Here is a 23,848-nt window from a genome sequence, read left to right on the forward strand (position 1 = left end):
ATACTCGTGAAGACAGCTACAATTTATTTTTAATGTCCAGTTTATCTCCTTAATCCTGTCTAAAATAATCTATTGTACTTATCGTACATGTTGGATAATAATTTTGTTTTTGTTCCACTTTGTCTCAACACAGCTTTTTCCCCTTATACCATCTTTTATCCTTTTTAAAATGGAGGATATTTGACGAGGCTGTGCCTTGTAACACAAAACTAATTCACACACAGAAAATGCAACATTTAGCAAATAGGGAAAAAATGGAATATACTTGGAATATACTTGGAAACATTTGTGTAAGAGAAGTATATAGATTAAGACAAAAAATAAATGAGGTTATATTAGTTTGTGTGTAAATTAATTTTTTCCTTGTTTTTCTTAGATTGCTGTTTTGGTCTCCTAAATCCTTAAGAACCAAAGCAAAGCCCTTGTACAAGGACTGCTTTATAGATAAAACAGATGTTATAAATTATAAGACTAAGTACTTGTGATGAAAAATCCCATTTATGTTATGTTTAGACCTGTCCAGTATGAGTAACTATAGTATTTGATACCAAACAGGACAGGACAAGTACTTAAACACACATTATCTCATTTACGCCTCACAATTCTTTTAGGTCATTGGGATAGAAATTGTAAACTATTTTAGAGAAGAATCTGGTGAGAGGCTTGTGGAGGTTCCGGAAGTGGACTCATTCTCAGGTTTTCTGATTCTACTTTTGTCATTTCACGGTTATCATATAATCCATCTGCATCAGTGTGGTCATTCAATTGAAAGAGTGTTTTTATTTCAGGTAAATTCCTCAAAGTTGAGAGTGGCTGATTTTTAATTAAAAGCGTTTGAAGTCTGGGGATTAGATTTCATTTTTGAAGTTCTGTAGTGTGCTAAAGTAATTTGCCTTTGCTTCTACCATAGTTAGTACTATTACATTCCTTTGTCAGATTGAAAAAATGCTTACCCTGGAGAGTTAAACTCCCCCAAAGCATAAGCAATAAAAGAAAAAGATAAATTAGACTTCATCAAAATTTAAAAATTAGGTGCAACAAATGATACTATTAAGAAAGTGAAAAGACACACAGAATGGGAGAAAAATTTTGTAGGTCATATATATCTAATAAGGCATATTTATCCAAAATATTTTTTAAAAGTCTGTATCTCAGCAATATAAAGATAGATAACCCAATTTTAAAATAGAGGATCTGAATAGCTATTTCTCCAAATAAGATATACAAATGGCCAATAAACACATGGAAAGATGTTCAGCATCATTAATCATCAGGGAAATGCATGTCAGAACCATAATGAGATGTCACTTTACACCCACTAGGATGGCTAGAATCAAAAAGTCAAATAATAACAAATGTTGATGAGGATGTGGAGAAATTTGAACCTTCATACATTGCTGGTAGAATGCAAAATGGTATAGCCAGCTTGGAAGACAGCCTGTTAGTTCCTCAAAAAGTTAAACATAGAGTTACGATATAACCCAGTGAGTTCATTCCTAGGTATGTGTCCAAGAGAAATGAAACGTATATCTGTACAAAAACTCATACATGATTGTTCATAGAAGCTTTATTTATAATAGCCAAAAAGTGAAAACAACCCAAATACCCACCAGCTGATGAAGGGGTAAATAAAATGTGGTGTATCCATACAATGGAATATTATTTGACGATTAACAAGAATGAAATGATATATACTACAACATGGATGAGCATTAAAAACATTATGCTGAAAAGACCTATACTCTGAAAACTATAAGTTGCTGGTGAAAGAAATTGAAGATGACATAGACAGATATTGTTAAAATGACCATACTGCCCAAGGCAGTCTACAGATTCAGTGCTATCCCTATCAAATTACCAATGGCATTTTTCATAGAACTAGAACAAAAAAATTTAAAATTTGTATGGAAACACAGAAGACCTCGAATAGCCAAAACAATCTTGAGAAAGAAGACTGGAGCTAGAGGAATCATGCTTCCTGACTTCAGAATGTACTACAAAGCTACAGTAATCAAAGGGGTATGGTGCAGAAAACAAGAATATAGATCAGTGGAACAGGAAAGCAAAAATCAAGCATATATATCAGTAGAACAGGATAGAAAGCCCAGAAATAAACCTACGCACTTAAGGTCAATTAATCTACAACAAAAGAATCAAGAATATTCAATGGAGAAAAAGATAGTCTCTTCAGTAAGTGGTTCTGGGAAAACTGGACAGCTACATGTAAAAGAATGAAATCAGAACATTTTCTCACACCATATACAAACATAAACTGAAAATAAACACCTAAGTGTAAGACCAGGTACTCTAAAACTCCTAGAGGAAAACACAAGGAGAATACTTTTTGACATAAATTGCAGCAGTATTTTTTTGGCTCCGTCTCCTAGAGTAATGGAAATAAAAATAAAAATAAACAAATAGGACATAATTAAACTTAAAAGCTTTTGCACAGCGAAGGAAACTGTAAACAAAAAAAGAACCTGTGGAATAGGAGAAAATATTTGCAAACAATGCAACCAACAAGGAATTAATTTCCAAAATATACAAACAGCTCATACAGCTTAATAAAAGCTTTTTGACAAAGAGCAAACAACCCAATCAAATAATGGGCAGAAGACCTTAAATAGACATTTCTCCAAAGAAGACATACACGTGGCCAATAGGCACATGGAAAGATGCTCAATATTGCTAGTTATTAGAGAAAAGCAGATCAGAACTACAATGCAGTATCACCTCACACTAGTCAGAATGGCCATTGTCAAAAAATCTACAAACAGTAAACACTGGAGGTGTAGAGAAAAGGGAACCCTCCTACACTGTTGGTGGGAATGTAATTGGTGCAGCCACTATGGAGAACAATATGGAGGTTCCTTAAAAAACTAAAAGTAGAGTTACCATATGATCCAGCAATCCCACTCCTGGGCATTTATCTGGAGAGAACTAACTTGGAAAAGATGATATGCACCCCAGTGTTCATAGCACTGTTTACAATAGCCAAGACATGGAAACAAATGTGCTCCAGAGGGAGACGTAAGTCATTGATTCCAGTAGGTATTCTTATATTTAACCAGCGTGGCAGAATACTCAATTAAGATTTAAATGTTAGGTCTTGAAATGCTTTTGTTAATTAAATTAATGTGTTTTTTTGTTGTTGTTTTTTTGTTTTGTTTTTTTGCGGTACGCGGGCCTCCCACTGCCGTGGCCCCTCCCGCTGCGGAGCACAGGCTCCGGACACGCAGGCCCAGCAGCCATGGCTCACGGGCCCAGCCGCTCCGCGGCTCGTGGGATCTTCCTGGACCAGGGTGGGAACCCGTGTACCCCGCATCGGCAGGCGGACTCCCATCCACTGCGCCACCAGGGAAGCCCCAAATTAATGTGTTTTTATTTTGTTCTTCTCTGCCTTTTGTTGGTATTGTAGATTCTAGATCATTTTAACAAGAGACATAAATATTGTTGATCTCATTTGCTACATTAGCAATTTCCTTATTCCTCTCCCCTCTCACTCTTAAAGACAGCCCTGTGTATGTGCTTTTGCTCATTTTTCTGGTGACAGTATTTGACCCTTTATTTATAAAGATGGAAACAAGTTAATAAAGGTTAGCATTTGAGTGTTAATGGGTTTTTATTTAGAACTAATGGTTTATATAAGTTTAGTTCTACTGGGGAATATTAAACCTGATTTACTAACTAAATGGATATGAATTACATATGAAATAGCCTGTTGATGTTGCTTATAAGAGTTCTCAGTAATATAAGATTCTTGCTTAAATATACTAGAATATTTTCAATTTTCCAGAGTGCCAGATATGAAAGAGATTGCATTATTACTTGAAAATATTGATCTTTTCACATCTTCTTCTAGGAAGGGTATCCTTTATGTAATTGTAAATGTTCTAGTTGCCAGCTTGTCTTGTCAGAATTTCTGCTCCAAGCCTTTGGGGTTTCTATGTTGTCTAATTTTTAGTCGATTTTAATCATAAAGCATAAAATGGTCTTTGTTTTCTGTAGAGGAAGAATAGGAAATCACCAAAAATAAATATTTTACCTTCAGCCAAGAATTTGTTCAGGTTTAAATTTTTCCAATAACTTCTTAAGTCTGGCAGTATTTTTAGCAAGAGAAAGATTGATCTTGAAAAGACTCAGAAGAAAAAGTTAGGACTTAGATAGTTTTAAAAATTTTTAACTAAATTTTTTAACATGTCTCGATATTTGTATATTTTATCATCTAAGTGCTTTAGTTCTCTCTTTTTATTCCTTATCTGATTCTTACAACCTTTAACAAGAGTGCAGGTATAAATATATCTTCCCATTTACAGCCACAAATTTTAAAAATATAGAAGGATTAAATGGAAGAATAAGATTGCTTTAAAACAATTCCCTTGACCTGTAGCTTGGTCATTTTTAATAGTGTTTTCAGCTTTGTCATTGGGATTGTTTACTGTAATTATCAGTGTGTTTTGTTTACTCGAATTGTATATATTTATGATTAAAAACAGAATGAGACTTGTTTCTTTAAATAGGACCTTAGGGCTCTTTTAATAGGACCTTTGTTAAAGATACTGGGACTAATCTTAGTGACTCAAAGTGACTTTCTCCTTAGCTGCTTAATCCATAAAAAATTGGTTGGCAGAAGTTATGAGGAATTTTTCTCAGTACTAATGATGGGTAACGTAAAAAGGAGAGCCTCAGCAGTACCTATCCTTTATTTTTAATTCCTAATAAACAGGCTGCTCTTTGTAGATTCAGGCACCAGTGAGGGGCAGGCCAACCATAGGGTCAGTTCTCATGCAGGTGGTCAGAAGGAATTTAAGGATTTGGCCTGATATCCCAGTGGATTTTCGTGCGGTTTTTTAGTCTTCACATTTCCTCTTTGTGTCGAGGGTTAGGTGGTTTGGGTTGCTTATGTATAATCCCAGTGATAGCTTCCCTTAGTTTGCTTAAATCCTAGTGTGAATGTTAAATGCTAAGTAGCTTGCTTAGAAAGTGAAAACTGGCTTTTTGATCTTTGTGTTGTCCTTAGTGGCATTACCTTGGAAATGGAACAAGCACCATTTTTTGCAGTTTGAAGAGAAAATTTCCTTATTAAACAAGTATATAATTTATTGGGATTATCCCGAGTTTGTAATCAAGCTTGGGGCTTTCAGCTGATGTTTTCTTTATTTACTGAGGTACCAGCAATTCTAAACACCTACAGGTGAGAACTCTTGGAAATTTTTTTCTCACTGGAAAAAAGCCAGCATTTCCTAATTTGAGTATTGTCTACTTTAAGTTTACTGTTCTGCTCTATGCCAGTATTATAAAAGGAGTATATTATATATATTTGTGTTGGGGAAATGATATAACACATGAAAGAATTGAATCTTGTGGTTCTTTTTTACCCTTTGAGGTAAGGAAATGCCTGTTTAACAGTGAAATTTTGGACCTTGTCAAGAATTTTGTTTCCCTGACATGAATTTTCAAGATGTTTTAGCCCAAATACTTCTTTGTTGAGCACCTTATCAGTGTTCTATACCATGCTAGTCATTTTTGTTTTCTCTGTTCAGACTCCAACTTAATTTAGATTCCTCATCCTGCTCAGGACTCATCATATTGCTAATAAATGAACTGAGATTACATGGGGAATGATATGTTATTATGGTGTAGGTATACTGTGGATATTGCTTCATGGTGATTTTTTGTTGTTCTTTTTCAGTGTTCCATTGGCAAGCTACAATAATGGGGCCAGTAAGTATTCAGATTAATTTCAGAATAAATAGTTTATGTAATTCACTCATTTTAATCCAACTTTTCTTGTTATCAACAGAATGACAGTCCCTATCAGGGTGGAGTATTTTTCTTGACAATTCATTTCCCAACAGATTACCCCTTCAAACCACCTAAGGTAATTGGGATATGACAATTGTTTTGTATCTACTTTCGACAATACTATTGAAACAGTTTACAAAAAATTTTCCTTTTTTGATAGGTTGCATTTACAACAAGAATTTATCATCCAAATATTAACAGTAATGGCAGCATTTGTCTTGATATTCTACGGTCACAGTGGTCTCCAGCACTAACTATTTCAAAAGGTAATAGAATGAGTATTTGATATCAGTATAAAAATCCTACTGTGTTTTTTGTCTTTTTAAGATTACTTATTCTTGGAAAGATTGCTCGGATTCCTTTTTTAAGAGGAGGTAGCAATCCCCCTTATTCTTTTTTTTCTTTTTAAGTTATTTATTTATTTATGGCTGTGTTGCGTCTTTGTTTCTGTGCGAGGGCTTTCTCTAGTTGTGGTGAGCGGGGGCCACTCTTCATCGCGGTGCGCAGGCCTCTCACTATCACGGCCTCTCTTGTGTGGAGCACAGGCTTCAGACGTGCGGGCTCAGTAGTTGTGACGAGCGGGCCCAGTTGCTCCGCAGCATGTGGGATCTTCCCAGACCAGGGCGTGAACCCGCATCCCATGCATTGGCAGGCAGACTCCCAACCACTGCGCCACCAGGGAAGCACCCCCCCCCCGCCCCTTATTCTTAAAAAGACCTTTAGACCCACTGGAGAGAGCTGGATTTTCAAGCATAGGTATTCCTTGGTGTCGTGACTTCTCTCTGTCCATTGCTCTTGCTATTCAAGCATAGGTTGGAATATGACTACTTGGTATGAATGTTTTTTTAGAGCATAGTAAAAGTAGAAGACAAACAATGTCTCTTCCAACCTTGAGATCCATGAATGGAAAGGATAGATATTGTTCCAGAATAATTAAAAAAACAGCCATTGTAGAGGAATGCTTGTATACTATAAGCATAGATAGTAGTTTCTTGAAGAGCAAAGTATAGGTGAATTCATATTCACATTCTTTAAGGTTTTACCAGCTCTTATCTTTAGGTTTCTGTCAGGAACAGAATCACCCTCTAAGATAATCAATTTAATATAAATTTTTATTTGAGCATCTTAATCTTTGGTATATTGTGTGTGGGGGAGGGTGAAAATGTGTAGAGAAAGTTAGTTACCAACTTAGTGATGGAAGATCCAGTAGTTGTTTCTTTCTTTCTTTACTTACTTAAGTACTTACTTATTTGGCTGCGTTGCGTCTTTGTTGCTGCATGTGGGCTTTCTCTAGTTGTGGCGAGCAGGGGCTACTCTTCGTTGCGGTGCACGGGCCTCTCATTGTGGTGGCTTCTCTTGTTGTGGATCACAGGCTTTAGGTGCGCGGGCTTCAGTAGTTGTGGCACACAGGCTCAGTAGTTGTGGCTTGCGTGCTGTAGAGTGCAGGCTCAGTAGTTGTGGCGCACGAGCTTAGTTGCTCCACAGCACGTGGGATCTTCCCGGACCAGAGATCGAACCCGTGTCCCCTGCATTGGCGGGCAGATTCTTAACCACTGCACCACCAGGGAAGTCACAGGGTCCTTAGTTGTGGTATTCGAACTCTTAGTGGTGGCATGCATGTGGGATCTAGTTCCTAGACCAGGGAGCGAACCCAGGCCCCCTGCGTTGGGTGTGCAGTCTTAACCACTGCGCCATCAGGTAAGTCCCCCTCCAATAGTTCTTTAAAATAAGACCTAGTTATATGAGGAGGTTGGGGATTTTTTTATATTCCTGAACTGAATATTATCTTATTTGTTGATGTGAGATTGTTCAACCCCTCAACATCATACCCAAATGAAATCACAAGTGGATTAAATGTTGTCAAAGTACAGATACTAGAAATAGGCTGCAAGTATGATAATGGGCCAATATGTTTAACAGATATGAAGAACATATATAAATCAGTAAGGAAAAACCTAGATCCCAATGGACAGAAAGGAACAGAGGAAATAAAAATTAAAATAAGTTCCCATTTTTCACCTTTTTAATTAACAAAGATCTTTACAAAAGAAAAATAAATGTTGGTGAACTGCATTGAAATGAGTGCTTATATATGCTACAGATAGAAGTATAGATTTATATAGTCCAGTCTGCCAGTATGTATTAAGAAATAAGAGATTTAATCATTAATACCCTTTGACCCAGTAATTCTAGGTTCATTCATTTGTACTAAAAAAATAAGACCAACAGTTAAAAAAAGTTCTCTGTGCAAGTACATTTGCAACAGTGTTATTTCTGAAAAATAGAAATTACATATAGACTCAACGGTAGAGGAGAAAATATATTGGTTCTGGAAAATGCATTCAAAAGAGTATTGATCCTTAAAAATATTGTGGGAAATAGGAAAATACAATGTTTGAAAAAAGCAGAAAAGAGATAAAGTGTTACACATTGTAACTTGCGTTGTATAGAAAGTATATTAAATAGCTAGAAAGAAATAGTTTGGGTATTTGGGGATGAAATTTGGTACATAAAAATATTTTTCTTTTCTGTCTACTTAAATTTTATCATTTCTTTAATGCATACATTTAGACAAGAGGCAACGTAGTTTCATGTTAAAGAACATAGATTCTGGATGCAACTGCCTGTATTAGGATCTCAGCTCCACCTCTTATTGGATGAGACTTGAGACAGATTGGCTTCTGCATTCCACAGAGTTTTCATCGGTAGAATAGGGATGATAAAAACTATTTCACTGTTATTATGAAGATTAAAAAAGCAAAAAGTGCCTAGTTAACTGGTTCCTTGTAAGCACCCAAATAACTGGGATAAAGGCACTATTGTAAAAAGTATTGGAGGGGACTTCCCTGGTGGCACAGTGGTTAAGAATCTGCCTGCCAATGCACGGGACACAGGTTTGATCCCTGGTCCGGGAAGATCCCACATGCCGCGGAGCAACTAAGCCTGGGGGCCACAACTACTGAGCCCGTGTGCCTCAACTACTGAAGCCCAAGTGCATAGAACCTGTGCTACACAACAGGAGAAGCCACCTCAATGAAAAGCCCGCACACTGCAATGAAGAGTAGCCCCCGCTCACCGCAACTAGAGAAAGCCCACACACTGCAATGAAGACCCAACGCAGCCTGAATAAATAAATAATTTAAAAAAAAAAATCCATAGTTGACTCGTACCTTGTAAGCACCTAAATAACTGGGATAAAGGTACTATTGTAAAAAGTTTTGGAGGGGACTTCCCTGGTGGTGCAGTGGTTAAGAATCTGCCTGCCAGTGTAGGGGACACGGTTTCACAACCTGGTCCGGGAAGATCCCACTTGCCGCAGAGCAACTAAGCCCGTGCGCCACAACTACTGGGTCTGCACTCTAGAGCCCACGCACCGCAACTACTGAAGCCCATGCGCCTAGAACCTGTGCTCCACCACAAGAGAAGCCACTTCAGTGAGAAGCCTGCACACCACAATGAAGAGTAGCCCCCCCCCAAAAAAAAAGAGTAGCCCCCCACTCGCCGCAACTAGAGAAGGCCTACATGCAGCAACGAAGACCCAACGCAGCCCAAAAAAAGAAAAAAAAAAAAAAGTACTGGATAGGAACTTCCCCTGGTGGCGCGGTGGTTAAGAAACTGCCTGCCAATGCAGGGGACATCGGTTCGAGCCCTGGTCTGGGAAGATCCCACATACTGCGGAGCAGCTAAGCCTGTGTGCCACAACTACTGAGCCCGCAGCCTAGAACCCGTGCTCCACAACAAGAGAAGCCACCGCAGTGAGAAGCCCACACACTGCAACGAAGCATGGCCCCTGCTTGCTGCAACTAGAGAAAGCTCACACGCAGCAGCAAAGACCTAGTGCAGCCAAAAATAAATAATTTTAAAAATTATTGGATATTTGTCATGTTGTAATTACGGTAAGACTTGCATATTCTTAAAAGTTAATTTTTTGAAGGAAACAAAAATTCTGGGGCATTAAATTAAGATTTCTGGGGTCCCAGGCAAAAATACAAACAAAAAATCAGAGGACCACATTTTTCAAAATTGTGACTAAAATAGTTTTCCAGATAAGTGGCCCCTTTTCTTTTTGAAGGCCTCCTTGTAATTCAAGGGCTGCTTGTGAAAGTGTTCATATGCCTATTGTTCTTGGATTTCCTGGCCTGGTTGCTCTTCTTTTACCAAGTAGCTGTAGAGATAGAAATCTAGATATAAATGGGGCCAAGAGAGGTGGGACTCTGTGTGTGTGTGTGTGTCTGTGTGTGTGTGTCTGTGTGTGTGTCTGTGTCTGTGTGTGTGTCTGTGTGTCTGGCGGGGCGAGGGGGTCTAGATACCTGAAATTGTTACCATAGCTTTTTTTTTTCCCTTTCCCTTCTGTGCCTGGTGTTGATTTTTTCAGTTGTTCTAAATCATAAGGGCTGTTAGTTTATTTGACTTGATATGTTCTGTCTAGATAGCTATCTTTTAAAATACCTGCAGTGCCATTTTGTTGAATTTGGTTATATCAACATACCTAGGTTTAGTGTTTTAAAGAAGGCCTGAATCCTGTATGTGATATAATTATCCCTTTAACATAGTCCGTTTTTTCTTTTTTTTAATTAGTTAATTAATTTTTGGCTGCATTGGGTCTTCGGTGCTGCACACGGGCATTTCTCTAGTTGCGGCGAGTGGGGGCTACTCTTCATTGCAGTGTGCGGGCTTCTCATTGAGGTGGCTTCTCTTGTTTCTGAGCATGAGCTCTAGGCACGTGGGCTTCAGTAGTTGTGGCACGCGGGCTCAGTAGTTGTGGCACACGGGCTTAGTTGCTCCGCGGCATGTGGGATCTTCCCAGACCAGGGCTCAAACCCTTGTCCCCTGCATTGGCAGGCAGATTCTTAACCACTGTACCACCAGGGAAGTCCCCATAGTCTGTTTTTTTTTTTCTTCTTTTTTTTTTTTTTTTTTTTGCGGTACGTGGGCCTCTCACTGCTGTGGCCTCTCCCGTTGCGGAGCACAGGCTCCGTACGCGCAGGCTCAGCGGCCATGGCTCACGGGCCGCTCTGCGGCATGTGGGATCTTCCCAGACAGGGGCACGAACCCGTGTCCCCTGCATCAGCAGGCGGACTCGCAACCACTGCGCCACCAGGGAAGCCCCATAGTCTGTTTTTGAGGGCAGTAATCTTGACCCAAAATGCCCTCCACTTTGAGTATATAGGTAAGGGACCTAAATATACAGAAAACTTAAAGGAAGCAGATTAAGTGCATCATAAAGCCACTTGATTATATGTTTTTAGAATTGGAAGTGACTGTGGGTTATGACACTAATGAAAATGGGTATGTACTGATGAGGAATATATATATGTTGGTGAAAATTTAGTTACTTCAGTGAAGAGTCTCTACAAGCTGTAGAAATAGAAGTTATTCTCTTTATAGAGAAAGAAGGTATAGTATATTATAAGCCAAATCAATTTTCTACAAATTCAAGGATCTAAGTAGTGTACTAAGAACTGTTTTACCAGGTCCAGATTACCTACATCCTACCTTCCTTTCCTGGAAAGAAGGAGAGAAAAGTTATTTACTTAAAACTTATCTTTTTAAAATGATACAAATGAACTTATTTACAAAACAGCAACAGACCCGCAGACATAGAAGACAAATTTATGGTTGACAAAGGGGAAATGGAGCAGGGAGGGATAAATTAGGAGTTTGGAACTAATAGTTACACACTACTATATATAAAATAGATAAACAAGGACCTACTGTATAGCACAGGAAACTATATTCAGTATCTTGTAATAACCTATAATGCACAACAAGAATCTGAAAAAGAGTATATATGTATATGTATAACTGAATCACTTTGCTGTATACCTGAAACTAACACAACATTGTAAATCAACTATACTTCAATTTTTTAAAAAAATTTGTCTTGGGCTTCCCTGGTGGCGCAGTGGTTGAGAGTCTGCCTGCCGATGCAGGGGACGCGGGTTCATGCCCCAGTCTGGGAAGATCCCACATGCCGCGGAGCGGCTGGGCCCGTGAGCCATGGCCACTGAGCCTGCGCGTCTGGAACCTGTGCTCCGCGACGGGAGAGGCCACAACGGTGAGAGGCCCCCGTACCGCAAAAAAAAAAAAAAAAAAATTTGTCTTTTTAAAGTTGCCTTATTGAAATAGTTGGAAGAGTAAATAAAGGGAACTTAACAAATACTAATGGTCGTATGGCTAATTTTAGGTGAAGAATCAGTTGTATTCTTGCCAGCTTGATAGGCCAGATAAGTTTCTTCTTCTATAGTCAGTAATTTCATGAACATTCAAAGATCTATAACTCCTTGTTGTCATTTCCAGGAAATACATGAAATCTTTCCTAATTGCTGTTAGAATGTTCTGTGCTTGAAGAGGGCATCAGGTGATACACCTGACAATGGGAAGAGAAGATATTTTGGGAATGCCATCTGCCATTTGTGGGCAACAGGAATGAAGAGTCAGAAAACATCTTGCCTGATGTTTTTTGTTTTCCATATACTCTTAAGGCAAGGAAATAGCTTTTTTTGTTAACAACTGAATGATAAAGGGCGTGTAAACTTTCCATCTCTCCGAAGCCCCTCATCTCCGTAGAACAGATTTGATAGGAAAAGGAATATTCCTTTTCCTGATGAATTTGATGTTTGGGGAGTAACGTGAGCTCTGAATCATTGTCTCTTGCTACAGAACATTAGAGAGAAATAAGGTAGCTGAGTTCTGGTAACATCAGAATAGAAGGATTGGAATTTATTTCAGTATGTCAGAGACCACTGGATTTAATGTAATTAGTGGCCTTAGCCTCCTCTTTGCTTTCAATAAGGAATACATAAGTTAATGAATTTGAACAGAGGAAATTGTACTGTTGAGATCTGTCTGCTACATTCCAGGTTGTCACTGAGGAAATGGCTTAGATGAGATTCTAAATCATTACTGAAAATAATTTGAGACTTTAGTTTGAGATATGTTGTATCCTCTATAATAAGTGTGGCCAGCCCCATTTGGGAGCAAGTACTGGCCTTTATATTCTTAGACTAAATCGTTTTCAACTAAAAATGAAACAAATCCATTGCATCTGAATATATACTACTTGCCATGGAGAAAGCAGTGATTGTTGGATTTCATAGTTGTCATTTCTTACTAAGAGCATTCAGTAGTGTGGTTGTCTTTGGAATTTTGAAAGCCATTTATCCCTGAACATGGGCTTCTAAAAATTGAACTTCATAAGCTGGGAAAAGTGTTATTGGTCTAGGATTTGGAAGACCTGGATTCTAATTCCACTCTAATTTTACTCACTAACCAGGGACATGAGGCAAGACACTTCACCAGCCTGGGCCAGCTTCCTCAGGGGTTCAAGCATAGAGAAATCTTAGAATCTTTGTTGATTACTGTTACTGTAAACTTAGGTAGAGCTTACAAAGCTGTTAGGCACTACAATATAAATAGGATCTTAGAATTTTCTCTTGTGTTGGCATCTCATGTTTCTTTCAACCTTTTTGCTTTTGTTCCTCTACTAATTTGTATGTTTTTTTCATTCTAGTACTTTTGTCCATCTGTTCTCTGTTGTGTGATCCCAATCCAGATGATCCTTTAGTGCCTGAGATTGCTCGGATCTACAAAACAGATAGAGAAAAGTAAGTATGGTCTCCAGACAGCAGAGTATCTGTGGTAGGGTGGAGATGTTTTTGTCTAAGGGCTGAGTATCTGTCAGATACTTAAAATGAAGTCCTAATACACTCACCTGGGGACAGGAAAGAGGAGTATTTGCATCGAGTATCATCATAAGTAAATGATTTTATATCTGATTGTTTCATGACTCCTACTGCCTAGAAAAACTTTTTCTATAGTATATTTTCCAACAGCTTTAGGTCTTCTGCTTGGCTTTTGACGTGTAAAGATTTTGCATCAAGAGCCCATTTGTCTTAGGTAGGTATTTATAAATTAATGGGAAAGAGAATTGATTTTCTACCATTTGGAATAGTGTAAAAAAGAAAGTGAATAAATGTTACAAGACATTGATTATTAATAAATGTTATTAGCCCCAAGTTTCCTTTAAAACAAAACTTGTTGAATTTACATATTTTAGAATTGTATTGTGAATTATTGAAGAGTGGTCAGGATATCACAAGAGATAATAACTGAAAGTGTTGAAATTTTTGTTTGTTTGTTTTGTGTATTATTCAATTAGAGTGTGAAGGAAATAGTTGGGAGGTAGTGGATAATTTTCTAAAGTTAAAATATCAAAGATTAAACAATTAATTGAATTATTGGTTAGAGAGGCATATAAATAGGATATTTTAAAATGGAGCTGCATTGAGAATGGGGAATTCTAACAGCAATTGGTTCTTAGTTTAGTTTTTTTCTGTATTTAGGTCTGAATAGTATCTATAACTATGTATTCTTGGCTGCATTCAGAATAAAATTAGATCATGCTTTTTTCTATTTGTGAATTTACTTAGAAATACTTTTTTTTTTTTTTTTTTTTTTCGGTACGCGGGCCTCTCACTGTTGTGGCCTCTGCCGTTGCGGAGCACAGGCTCCAGACGCGCAGGCTCAGTGGCCATGGCTCACGGGCTCAGCCGCTCCGCGGCATGTGGGATCTTCCCGGACCAGGGCACGAACCCGTGTCCCCTGCATCGGCAGGCAGACTCTCAACCACTGCGCCACCAGGGAAGCCCATAAATACATTTTTTGATTAGAGAACCATTTTGTCCCATGTTTAGAATTATGGGCATTTTTCCCAAGTCATTGTGGCGGTAATGGTCAGCAGAACTTTTTTGATCAAAGAATTAAAGATCCTTTTGCCCTGCTTATTTTACTACTAGAATGTTCTTCTGGAGCAATAAACCCATTCATTTTAGCAACCAAATTGTTAAAATAAGTCCTGCCAGAACTGGTTGTTTTATTGATGCAGGGGAAAGTATTATGTCAATTTAATCATTATTATATGATTTCAAGCACCATATAATATAGAATTATATTGTTCCAAGAACTCCAAATAAGTCAAACAAGGGTTGAAGATTGTCTGTTAGAAATACGTCGATCAAGTATAGACTGAGGATATGCCAGCAAGTGCTAAAATTTAATTAGAATCCTGTATTAGTAGCATTTATAGGATATTTCCCACTGTCATTGAATAAATGCTTATTAAAAATTTGGAGTAGGAAGATGGCTTAGCTTGAATATACTATAAGTTATTCCCTTCAAGTTACTGCATTCGATAATGAATGAACTCTTGCTTTCTAACTGACTCCTCACCTGTGTTAAGCTAAGCTTCTCTTTGTGTGTACAGGTACAACAGAATAGCTCGGGAATGGACTCAGAAGTATGCGATGTAATTAAAGAAATTATTGGATAACCTCTACAAATAAAGATAGGGGAACTCTGAAAGAGAAAGTCCTTTTGATTTCCATTTGACTGCTTTCTATGAGCCCACGCCTCATCTTCCCCTGTGCACATGTTTACCTGATACAGCAGTGCTGCGTGTTGTACATACTTGGAACAACAAACTAGAAATACTGTACTTCTGTACCAACATTGCCTCCTAGCAGAGAAGTGTGTGTGTGACAAGCCAGTTCTCCAGGCATAACCTAGGTGTGAGACTAAAAGCTTTCCTTATTGACTTAAATTTGGATAACGGCAGAGTGAGGGGTGGTGGGTATGTTGTGTGCTTGGATGGGGAAGAAAAGCTCCACTGACCTGTAGGAGATTGTTTTTTAAGTGAAATCCCATTAAACTCAAAACAGTTACGAAAAGCAAGGCCAAGAACATGAAGCTGTTTCTGTATTCGTTTTATTCCGAAGGACTTAACGTCTTAGGTGAAAGTTATGACCAATCAGATTAAACTCTACCTACATCCTGTATTTTAAGGTCTAAGTTTAACTGGTCAACATTTAAATGGATTGGAGCTATTAGTAAGTAAAGTGTGATGGGCTTTGTTTCCAACTCTTTTACATCTCTCCACCCTTCAACCTTCGTCCTTCAGCCCCTCTTTCTCTCTTCCATATTCTTTGGTTTGTATGTGGTTTCTCAGTTAATACATAGCTAATAGCTCTTATTTTTCTTATGTTTTTAACTGCTTAGGTCTATCTGGATGTAAGGGTGAAAATTCATTCGATGGAAATACTTGTGTATATTTAAAGACCCAATTGCTCCTCTGGAGCCTGTACGTTCAAGAATGATTAATCTGTGTAATAAACTGATTACTACAGTCATTACATATAATTTTGTGTGAATAGGCTTTTTGATTTTAAGAATTTTGTCTAGCTGAGATTAGTGGTGGATTTTTTCCCACCCCTAAAATGTTTTCATTTATACTGGTTGCATTTCAAAATCATGAAACAATTCAGTTTACATAGTAAAAAGGATATCTTGAAAGTAATTTTACTGAACAAGATAAACGCATACGCTTAAAAGAATTTTCATGAAATTTATATGTGCAGTATTCCAGGAACATGACTGTTAAACTAAATAAGAAATTTGCTTTATTATTGAAACTAAGCTGCATTTCACTGAAACCTTGTGACATTCCTTTGGTACATAGGACATAAAACAAAGGCATTGCTATTTGGTAAGTTCAGCTTCTGTGATTGTGATTGTAAAAACAACATTGACCAAACCTGGGAAACATGAGCACAATCTTGTATTGGAGAGTCTACATAATTACTTTGCACTAACATTGCAGGATGTTCATCCAATTTTAAATTGTACTGTATGTGGCTTTTTGGTCTTCCCTTGACGCTAGTAAAATGTAGTTTGAAACTTGTAAACAGCTGTGTTTGCCAGAAACATCGTTCCTGTGAACTAGGCAAGTTACTTTTTTTCCCCCTACTTCTCCTAATCTAATTGTAAACCAGGCCAGCCTGAAAGCAATGGCTGATGCTCTCTAGCCGTCAGGTTCTTTCAAATGCATCTTTACACTCTTGCACAAAAATTGAGGAATAAATGTCCACTGCTTTTGGTTTTAAACTTGTTTAACTTGTCTTATCTCTCAGTGTCACTATTCCATCTCAGAACTAAGGTGTGATACCTGAAACCTTTAAAGTGCTTCATTTTAGCTGCTGGCTACTTATTATTAGCATTTCTAGCATCCTTGACCTTGCAAAGAAGTTTGACTATTAATAGTTGTGGGTAAAGGAGTTAGAATTGAGCTCTAACCTAAAATTACCCTCATTCTCAGTATCATGGGTAAGTGGGAATTCAGTTTTTGACTGTTGACCATGGGTTAGTTGCACAGATCCTGAAAGCCCCATTCTTTGTCATCTTAAACAGCAGCCAGCTTATTACCATTTATTAGGTCATAATGTAGATATTTTCACAAGAGTACTTTTAAGTAAAAGTCATCCTGGTGTTCATGAAACATTTGGCTTTTGAATGCAGTTTGGTCTTGCTCATTTGAGTTTGGAACATATTTGGTGCAGTCTGCTTACATATGCCTTGGCCAGAATGAAGGCTCAGTGAGGAGACCACCTTCCCCACTCACAAAAAAAGTGCGTAACTCAGGATGGGTCTCATCTGGGATCACATTGCTTTTTACAGAAGTGTCTGTAGTTTTATCACATGTGAAAGCTTGTTTGCAGTAGATTTGATTATCTTGGTGGGCAGTGGTTACAAAGGAATGTCAGTGTATGGGTTCCCATTGCTTCTTTTTTGTTTTTAATTGAAGTATAATTGGTTTACAGTGTTGTATTAGTTTCAGGTGTACAGCAAAGTGATTCAGTTTCATATGTATATATATGTATATATGTGTGTGTGTGTGTATAGATAGATAGATAGATAGATTCTTTTCCCTTATAGGTTATTACAAAATATTGAGTATAGTTCCCCGTGCTATACAGTAGGTCCTTGTTGGTTATCTATTTTATATATAGTAGTGTGTATATGTTAATTGCTTTGCTTCTTTTTTTTCTTAATGTATTAATTTTATTTATTTATTTTTGGCTGTGTTGGGTCTTCGTTGCTGCGCACGGGCTTTCTCTAGTTGTGGTGAGCAGGGGCTACTCTTCGTTGAGGTGCGCAGGCTTCTCATTACAGTAGCTTCTCTCGTTGCGGAGCACGGGCTCTAGGCGCACGCGGGCTTCAGTAGTTGTGGCTTGCGGGCTCTAGAGTGCAGGCTCAGTAGTTGTGGCGCACGGGCTTAGATGCTCCACGGCATGTGGGATCTTTCCAGACCAGGGCTCGAACCTGTGTCCCCTGCATTGGCAGGCAGATTCTTAACCACTGCGCCACCAGGGAAGCCCCTGCTTTGCTTCTTAACAAAATGGAGTGCTTGATCAAGTTATAGTTGGAACAGTCTCTTTTGGTAAAGCTACATGATTTTGGATACTTGCATGCTCTGTTACTGGCCAGTGGTCAAAGGTAGTGTTGTCCTGCTAGTTTGTAATATAAAGATTTGGAAAGAGGACTCTTGGGGTGGGAGCAGCAGGGAGGTCTTTAGAGAGGAGGATGTGGTGGTCAGAGAGGGGGGCCCATGTTCTCTGCACTGACCTAGAAATTGAGGCATTCCTTTTCTACTTCCAACAGCTACAGTATTCCACTTTCCTAGTCATTCCTCTTTGCCTCAACAAGTAATTTGGAGCCCTAGGTAGGTTGTCAGGAGAAATGAATTATTTCTAAACTACAGTTGGAATGCCTGTAAACCGCCCCTTGTCTGCAATTAGAGTGAAACTGTGGCTTTTGTCTTAGTCTGCTGTACCATACCCATTAACAACCAGTGGCTAGGTTTTAATAGAAGAACTTTCTTCAGTTCCTAGATCTTCTGAATTATGAACACATCTTTCCTTCCTTCCTACTCAGGAATAGCATCTTTATTACCCCTGCAGAAAATTGTCATTCATGTTAGGAAGCCATCTCCATTTCATTCCCTCTGTGAAATAGTCTTTATTTCACGTGATGGGTTATTCTGGTGATTGTGATGGTAGAGAAAGCAGATTTTTTTTTTCCCATTTAAGCAAAGCACAAATGCTGACTCAACGTAATATCACGTAAAACTTTTTCTCTTATGTTTATAACTCAACAGATTGGTAAATCCAGAGGAACAGTTATAATCACTATATGGGACATACTGTATTAGTATATCAAAAGTTTATTCCAACTCATTTCTTCTTTTATATTCTAAAACATCTTCATTATGTTTGATGAGATAGATCCACAAGAAGATGGAGGTACCCAAGGCCAGTCCGGCTTTCAGCCAGTCAGGTTTGTCATCTGGTAGCTCCCAAATGTAGAACTTAGAGCGTGCTAAAAAGCCATTCAGGATCCTGGCCGGGGCCAGCAGCCTGGAGAGGGTGGAGAAAACAGACTTTTAATATGAGAATAACTATGAAGGTAGCAAACTATCAGAATATACATTCATATCCATCCAGGAAGAGAAAATAGACTTCCTTTGGGACACTTCTGGAGCCTGTTTCCTGTTTCATCATTCCTTTGTTGTGCATGTGCTTAGATGAAAAGTGGCTCTGAGTTCTCTGTACCAAACAAAAGGCTTCCTTAAAAGCCTTTTCCTAACCTTAGCCCCAGCTGGTATAAGTGGTTGGTATTCAGGCACCTCTGAATATTTCCAGGGATATTCAGAGGTGCCTGAATACAATTCCTGGGATGGGCTTAGAAATAATGAAAACCGGCCATGGGATCACCTTCTCAGGGTGATCCCGAAACACATACATTCCCCCATTGTTGCCATATTTTACCCTAGTCAATGTAAGTGGCAAAGCTCAAAGCTTGGGACTGACTGTAAAGCCTTTAAGGCCTTTGGTCTCAGTGGCTCAATGTGTGACACAGTCACCAGCCAGCTTTGCCCTTTCTCAGTGCCTGCTCCTGGGCTGATTGAAGAAGAGGCAGAGTCAGACGTTTTTGTGACAATTGATTACTTTTCATCTTTGAATTTTTTGTGGAGCTGCACCTTAACTGGAGGCAAACTGTAGCCTGCCTCTTATCGGATGAAGAACTATATGAATGTCTTAGCACCAGGATAGCACTTAATAGTTTTCAATTGAGTGGGGGTTTTGTTTGCTTTTAATCTCCTGTGTGAGTTGTTATTAATAGAATGGCCTTTTCCAGGGCTGGGGTTCCTGATAACCCTATAGTGTATATACACTGAAAGCAAATGGTTGATCACCTTTGGAAAGGCCAAGAAGTTACTGAGTGCCCAGGCCTCTGGTGACTGATGTCCAGAGAAGAGCAGCACCAGCCTCAGTCAGTGTGCCATGTTCCTTTTCAGACTTCTAAGGATACGAGGGGCGACAGCAGCCATTTTCCCAGGAACCTCGCTCCTTGCCCTGAGCCACTTGTTCTCCTGTTTGAATTTCTTCCTAAGTACTTAAAAATCTTGACTCTTAAAGGGTACTCCCCTACCCTAAATTGTAGGGCCTCTATAGAGGACGAGAGTGAGTAGGAAGGGTTTGGCCAGCTTTCTCACCTTTGACGTTTTCCATAGGAAGTGAGTAGCTTTGAAAGCTCTAAAACTGCTACTTAGGCCTTCTGACCTGGAGGTTTCTAGAAACAGTACACAAGTACAACCTGACATTTGGGCTCCAGAGCCAGCTCAGGGGTGAGAGATGTTCCATGCTTGAGGTAGTTGGCAAATCTAGGCTACCTACCTGACGGGCTTCTGGAGCTTCCCCCAGCTGATTAAGGGGCAATACTGGTTAGGTCCTTCTGGGCAGTCTCCCCCCACCTCCATTCCACATCTCTGCCATCTTTGAAAGGTGTGGCTGCTTGCAGGGTGTTGCAGTAAAAGTTGAGGGGAGCTGGCCTTGTTTCAGAGGCACCCAGGACTTCCAGTCACCTGCTGCAGTGTAACAGAAGGAACCAGGGGAACAAAGGCTTTCTCAGACCTGCCAGAGAAGTTGAGCTTTTTCAAAGGATGGTTCCAGATCATCTAAGCCTGGCCCTCCTTTGGAGGGGACAAAGAGAAGGCATAAGACAAGGGGTAAAGGGGAGGTTCTGCTGCATTGCAACAGGTTATGGGGCAGGCACTGTTCCCATGAGTGTGGGGTTTTAACCTCTAAGCTGGAGAGAAAGGACACTTGAAGTTTTGGACGTAAATTTTGGGAAGAGGGGCAGAATTCCTTTGTGATTTCTCCTCTGACACACTGTGTCCCTGGGTTCCTCCCTGCTAATCCTGCCCCCTGCCACCTTCTGACTTAAGTGACAGTTGGGTAGGCTTAAGTTTTTATGCCCACAGATGGAGGAGGTGACTGAAGTGCATTTGCTTGGGTAGGGAGCGAGCTGGTATCTGAGTGGATGCTAGTGCCTGAGTTGCCAGCAGAGGGCAGTGGTGACCTATAGCTGTAACAACCATGAGGTAGGTGGTCAGTAAATCGGCTTGGACAGAACCTGGGAGGAGCTTTGGTTGGGGTGGGGAGGCCTGTTTGGGTTTGGCTTTGTTTACTGTTTATCCAGAACTGGATGGCTCAGTGTCTAGCTCATTATGCTCCATCATAGCCTTAATCACAATGAGGGAACAGATTAGTATTCTAGCCCAAGGCCTGCCAGAAGTGTCAAGCCACCAGCTCCCCATTCCCCTCACCATTGGTATAGTAGCCATATGCCTGTGTGTGGACAGGTTCGTAGGGACCAGGCCAGGGCTTTGCCCACCTAACTGCAGGTTGCATGGGGACAAAGGCCTGTCTGTTGCTTCATGTGAACAAGGGGATTTCATATTTCTGGCACTTCTCTGTCTGGTGCCCACTGTTACCTTTCCCCAAAAGCAGGCAGTCTCCCTGACTCTAGCCAACTAGCCCTGTCTCCTTTGCCTGCCTACCTACTCTGGGCAACCAGGACATGACTTTTCATACCTGAGGGGTGGAGGGCTGGGGACAGGAGGAACAGAGCTGGGGGCTGGTGATAGGGCCTGGGAGATGTTCTTCCCTTGTCCTTTTCAATCTTATCTTGTGTGTTGGGGCCCTAGACTCCCCAGTCTTCCAGCCCAACAGCTGTGAGCCTCCAGGGCCACTACCCGGAAGCCTGCTGCCTCTTCTTGGGGAATTCTTTGAAATTCCAGGCTCGGCCATCTGGGTATGCAAATATCTCCAGATTTGCTGAGCCCTCCAAGTGGCTGCACCCCAGGCAGAGCTGTGAGAATTAACTGCCACTACCCCCAGATGGGGAAAACTGCCTGGGGGCTGTTGGTGCATGGAACCTGCGCTTTCACCTGCTGAGAGACGCTTTAAGAGTGGGAGAGAGAGGAGTCCTGGGAGCTCCCTAGGTCCTGCTCTAGTTGCTAACTGTATAAGGGATTTTGCATCCAAAGGGTGAGTTGGGAGACCCTTGGGGGCCCTTCCTGGGGTGTGAATCTCTGAGCATAAGAAAGTTCCTGGAATATGGAGGGAAGCCTCGGGTCTAGCGTGGCTAGAAGGGTGGGGGCTATCTGAAGGGAAAGCTTCTGGCTTCCTACCTTGCCAGATCCAGGCAGTAGAGCTGGCTTAGGCAGCCCAGAGTAGGCCCAGCAGTCTGGCCCCCAGAATGCCTTGCTTTCTCCCAGGCCTCCCCCTGGGGCTGGTTATCTGGCTGTAGCAGGAGGAATGTGTGCTTTGAGTGGGAAGGGTGGGGGGGCAGGGTCAGGGCGGAAACCTGGGAATGTGGACTCCCTGCCTGTCCCTGTCCCTGTTGGAGGGAGGGAGCCATGGAGAATGTGGCTGACAGGCCCCAGGCGTGGGAGAGTGTAGGCCTGCTTGTATGTGTGAGTATGTGCGGGAGGGGGCTGCCCATGTGTGTAGGAACGTGTGAGAGAATTGTGAGCATGGACATTCCTTAGTGTTTATGCATATGGGTGTGAGCCTAAACTGTGTAGCCTTTGAGGAACAGAAGTCGAATCTGTATTTGAATCACAGGCCCATGACTTTTCAGTTGTATATTCTTGAGCAACTAATTTCTCTCTCCTTTGCTTGGTTTTCTCATCTGGAAAATGGGCACTTGGCCCAGCCTGGCCCATAGGCAATGCTTGGTGGAAAATGGCCTTATCAAATTAAAGGGTTGCGGCTGTGGGTGCTTATGGATTCAGGGTAGTAGGCGTGGGTAGTTGGACATTTTTGCTGGACTCTTATACAAGCCAGATGATTTTGAGCAGGACCAGCTCCTGGGACACCCAGGGACTTGGGGCAGGCTGTCTGGGCCCCTTTGGGGCCTATGCCTTTCATACCCACTTGGCAAGGCCTGCAAGAATGTGCCTAGGGCTCCCCTGGTGGCACAGTGGTTGAGAGTCTGCCTGCCGATGCAGGGGACGCGGGTTCGTGCCCCAGTCCGGTAAGATCTCCGCGGCTGGGCCCGTGAGCCGTGGCCGCTGAGCCTGGGCCTCCGGAGCCGGTGCTCCGCAATGGGAGAGGCCGCAACAGTGAGAGGCCCGCGTACCGCAAAAAAAAAAAAAAAAAGAATGTGCCTAAAAACAGAATGGGTAGGCATTTAAGTGGTGGACATGCCTGGCCAGCCTGTGTGCCCCTGCATAGGGTTTGTGTCCCTCTGTTTCTCTTGGGGGACAAAAGGGGAGCTCAGATACCCTTTCTGGTGAATAAAAGCCTGGAAGGGGATGCTGGGAAGAGCTGCCTCCAGCCATCTGGGAGTGGGGATGTTGTGGAAGGAGGCCAGACCTCCCCCAGCTGTTTCCCCGCCCTACCTGAAGGGTGAGAGTAAGGGATGAGACGTGGGTGATTGTAGCACTGCCCACAGCCCAGAATCATTGCTTTCCCCCATTCTAGAGCACAGGCCACCTAGTGGTTCTATGCTCTCTTAAAGAGTGCCTGTGTGTGCGTGCATGAGGTCTCGAAGGGGGGCAGCCGTTGGAATCTTGGATCAACAGGCAGGATTTGGGATACAGGCACAGAGAGGCTGGGGAATTAGGCAGTGTTAAACAGCCAGGCAAAACTAGGGAATGTTTGAAGTCTTTCCGGGTGGCACATTTAGGGGGAGCTCCCTGGCTGCAAGGGATTCCTGGAAGCCCCTGGGAGGTCCCAGGCCTTAACTGGAGGAAATAAGGGCTACAGCCCAGCTGGCCCTACAACTGGAAGCACAGGAGTGGCCTGTAAGGGTGTGTTGAAGGAATGAGGGATCTTGGCCTTGTTCCTACACACATGTA

At 40.9% G+C, this 23,848-nt stretch overlaps 1 protein-coding gene across 1 annotated transcript in view; it reads left to right on the plus strand.

The window, feature by feature from the left end:
• UBE2D2 (ubiquitin conjugating enzyme E2 D2) overlaps window positions 1–16,746 on the plus strand; it is a 57,593-nt gene extending 40,847 nt beyond the window's left edge. The window contains exons 3-7 of the mRNA XM_030869446.3: window positions 5,693–5,724; window positions 5,804–5,881; window positions 5,966–6,071; window positions 13,319–13,412; window positions 15,071–16,746. Coding sequence (XP_030725306.1) covers window positions 5,693–5,724; window positions 5,804–5,881; window positions 5,966–6,071; window positions 13,319–13,412; window positions 15,071–15,116 — 356 coding nt within the window. The 3' untranslated portion in view covers window positions 15,117–16,746. The remainder of the gene's footprint in view (window positions 1–5,692; window positions 5,725–5,803; window positions 5,882–5,965; window positions 6,072–13,318; window positions 13,413–15,070) is intronic.
• Window positions 16,747–23,848: the final 7,102 nt, after the last annotated feature.

Source organism: Globicephala melas, chromosome 3, assembly GCF_963455315.2.
Source record: "Globicephala melas chromosome 3, mGloMel1.2, whole genome shotgun sequence".
Classification (NCBI taxonomy): Eukaryota; Metazoa; Chordata; class Mammalia; order Artiodactyla; family Delphinidae; genus Globicephala; species Globicephala melas.